A 3801-nucleotide genomic window follows, 5' to 3' on the forward strand; every position below is an offset into this window, starting at 1 on the left:
TGACTGACTGGTTGTTGTTTTTTTCATGGTGAAATACATGTGTCGATGTAGGTTAGACATGCAGGTAATAACATATGTCAAAAAGCAGTTAATCAAGCAACTGGATATGATTTTCCAAAATCATATCCAGTTGCTTGAGTAACTGCTTTTTGGCATGAAATACATGTGTAGTATCTTACCTTGATAATGACAAGGTACATGTGTACTTGTGCAAGTCCAACAAAACAAATCCAAATTTGCTTGATTAACATTAATCTCCAAGCAGATCCCACAATGGCATAAGATAGTACCAAACTGGCCAAAGACTGTAGTCAGCCAAAAGGTGTCCATTTGCCATGGCATAAGATAGTACCAAACTGGCCAAAGACTGTAGTCAGCCAAAAGGTGTCCATTTCCCGGTAGCGAAACACACTCCTAAGCCGGCTTCAGTCCTCTGCCAGCTTTTGATACTATCTTATGCTACCGTAGGATCTGCTTGGAGATTAGATTAACATGCCCTGATGCTGGTCTTTATCAAAGATATACAGGTTAAAAATCAGAAGAAAAAAAATCATTAATCCCATCTTCATCTCATCCTGTTACAAATCTGCAACTGAAACTCCCCCTGCAGTTCCAAAGAAGGTTCGTTTAGAGGGCACAAACTTATTTCACTTTAATATACCACTCAGTAATGTTATGTATACATGACCTATTGCACTTGCTAATGCATGCCTAGATTTATATACAACTGTACACAACACCTAAAACACCAATAATGCAGCCATCAATTGAAACAGAAGCAAACCATGACCCATGTCATGATTTATTGCTACAATTGAAACAGAAGCACTGGTGATGACTAATAATTTCAGTGCTATATCTACAGCATTCTAACCCCAAAAGTGTATATTTTAAACATGGGTGATCTTTTGAGTATCTTCTATCATACAGAAACAGGGGGCCTTGAATGTCTGATAGAATGCTGTTCTTACAAAACCTCCATGCATCATCTAGGGTACAGTACAAAAGAGACATCTTGCAACTTTGGCACAAACTACAATATGCCATACTCTCAAGGAATGAAACCTGTTGCTGCCGTACAATGTACACTTGGCACTCTTATGTTGCTTGTGGTATCCTACTGGCTAGTTATGTACTTAGATAACTCCAAGGCTACTCATGTCCACCATATAAATGTTAGATTATGTTACAATGTTAATTGGACTTTTGAATTTCCATGGATAACATGTTATTATAAAGTGTGCATTTTGTAGTGCTAGCTGAGATCTTCGTCATAAAAAATACCTCATGGTTTGGCTCAGCTTGGATTTGACCAAACTTTTCAGGAAGCTAGCCCGTGTCACACTATCTCTCACTATCACAGGATGGTTAGATCTGACTAGTGGGTATCAGTAATTTATCAGTTAGCTCCAGTACCACTGTCCCAGGAACATTTGTAACTATCAAACATGCAGTAAGCAAAGTGCTTCTCATACCAAACCCAGATGTAGTATCCGGACTTACATCAAACAAGAAATCTTTTTAAAAAAGCTGTGCCTTGCCGCGTATTTTATGTTATTTTGGTAAGTTAGACTAGATTCTACGCTTAAAAATCCCGAGTTCCACATGTCGCCCCCCTCCCTTCTCATTATCATAATTTATGTCAGATGAATTATTGGCACATTAAACAGGTTTTGTAAAACTTTTTGACCCACAATGAATATGCATTATTTTTATTACAAACTAGAGTTCGGGGACCCCATACCTCCATGAAATATTTATTGCTTTTTTGTGGATGGTATGTATGTTTATAGTCGGTTGTATTTGAGAGTAATGGTTATATAATATAAATGTTATGGGAAAGTAGTGGTGTATTTCTTTAATGACACAGAGGATGTCCATCTGATTAGTAATTATCAAAACGTGACACTTAATTGTGTAATGTGCGTTTAAGAGGTCGACGGCATATGGTAGCGTGGTGTTCCTTAAGCTTGATGTTTGGCATTTAAAATGTCTAAGGTTGTCAGCATTATTGAGGTTCGTCTATGTGCCTCAGAGCTGTGTGGTGGGAGGAAGTTGGGAAACTCAGAAAGAAGAAGGGATGTGGCCAACTTTAGTCAGATGGTGATTTGATTTTCCACCAATATGTCATAACATCAGCTGTTCACACGGTACAAAAACGAGATGCACACTTTCCTCTGACAGACCTACACCAACTGTAAGATGAATACTTGGCGCCAACCCCGTCTGCTAAAAAACAAGTGCCATTGGCTACGAAAGAGACAACTAACAACTGTCCCTTATCATAACAAAATCAGAACATCTGTATCGCCCATAAAACTTCTGACACCCAACCCAGATGAGAGGACCTAATGGCATTTTAATCACCATGTCACTCAAATCAGCAGTACAGTATGTGAGACATCCATACCTGTTAAGCATTATCGTTAAATGTACCTCAACTTCTTACAATTATACTTACGCTTCACATCTCCATGATATCCTAAGCAGACATAAATAAAATAATTATCATATTAAAAAAACTTGGGGTTCCCCAAACAGCTGTCACCTCACCATCTGCTTGGAGCTAAGCCCATTAACAAACACATAAAGCACGATGCCTGTACCAATATATCTCAAATATAGGGGTGATTTCTGATCTTATTACATCGATTATAACGACAGATACGGCTCCCAAAATCTCATCGACGCGAGCTTTTATCACACCCCACCAACACAACAAGTATGAAACCAATCCATTCAGCCGTTCTTGAGTAATCATCTACACAGACAGAGACACATAACAGAAAATATAACCTCCATTCCATAACATTTCATGGAGGTAACTAAGTTCCTTCTGATGCAATTTGTGATATATCTTTATATAAACATGGTGAGTTAAAGCGTAGATTTATTACGCTGGACCACATACAGTAACATGCGTCTAGAAGAGCGTTTTAATACTCGCCTGGAATGTACCATTGTCTAACTAAGCCATGAAACTCGGCAAGGAAAGAAGGGCCTTTGGAAGGGGCTTTGGAAGGGCTGGGTTAACAGGTCCGTCCATGGATCCATGGATCCATGGAAGAAAGCTGGCGTAAAGCCTTGCCGGCGGCAAGGCAAAAAGTACTGAAGTCAACTCCCAGTAACAGACACAATTAGACATTCAGTGCTTCTCTCTTCCTTTATTAGGATAACTTTGAAGTTTGCACAGAACTCTCCTGACAAATAGCGCCAGATGTCAAGCTGTCTGAAGGTGCTTATACTGGTGTACTGAAGTGTTAACAATTGGCTATTTCTCAGCAAGACCTCTTACCACTAGCATGGTATCAACAGGGAGGACAATGGTGACGTATGCAATGAAATACATAGAACACCACCAATCTGTACACGTGTCAACACTTGCCATTTTGATGCATTGTACCCTCATTTTTAAAATGAGATGGCAAATGGGCTACAAAGACGTTACTTCATTAAGATAAACATGAACAACCCTTTGTGTTGGCTACCATTATCTCATAACCATGAAAGTGTCAAACTCATGATGACATCTGTGCGTCCATGGCAGATGCTGCCCAGTCAGGTGCATGCTGGGAGATTTTCTCTAAAAGGTTATTGACCTGGAAACACAGACTCTGGATCTGCTTATCCCACATGGGCAGCGCCTCCCGCGACTCAAAGTGGACTATTCCATCAATCTGGTCGATGTAGCCGTTCATACGCCCCTCGGAGATCATCTGAGAGGCGATCTTCTCGGCCTTGGCCGGCGGGATTTCGAGCAGCGCTCCCAGCTCCTGGAACGTGATGTTGTTGTACAGCTTG

The 3801-nt window shown here is 40.2% G+C and overlaps 1 protein-coding gene across 1 annotated transcript in view; it reads right to left on the bottom strand.

The window, feature by feature from the left end:
* Positions 1–3148: 3148 nt before the first annotated feature.
* The window catches only part of LOC118413370 (COP9 signalosome complex subunit 4-like), a 2455-nt gene continuing 1802 nt past the window's right edge, over positions 3149–3801 (bottom strand). Inside the window, 1 exon segment of the mRNA XM_035816723.1 lies at positions 3149–3801. This exon segment is cut by the window's right edge and continues 8 nt beyond it. Coding sequence (XP_035672616.1) covers positions 3519–3801 — 283 coding nt within the window. The 3' untranslated portion in view covers positions 3149–3518.

The sequence above is a fragment of the Branchiostoma floridae genome, chromosome 4 (assembly GCF_000003815.2).
Source record: "Branchiostoma floridae strain S238N-H82 chromosome 4, Bfl_VNyyK, whole genome shotgun sequence".
NCBI classification, from domain to species: domain Eukaryota; kingdom Metazoa; phylum Chordata; class Leptocardii; order Amphioxiformes; family Branchiostomatidae; genus Branchiostoma; species Branchiostoma floridae.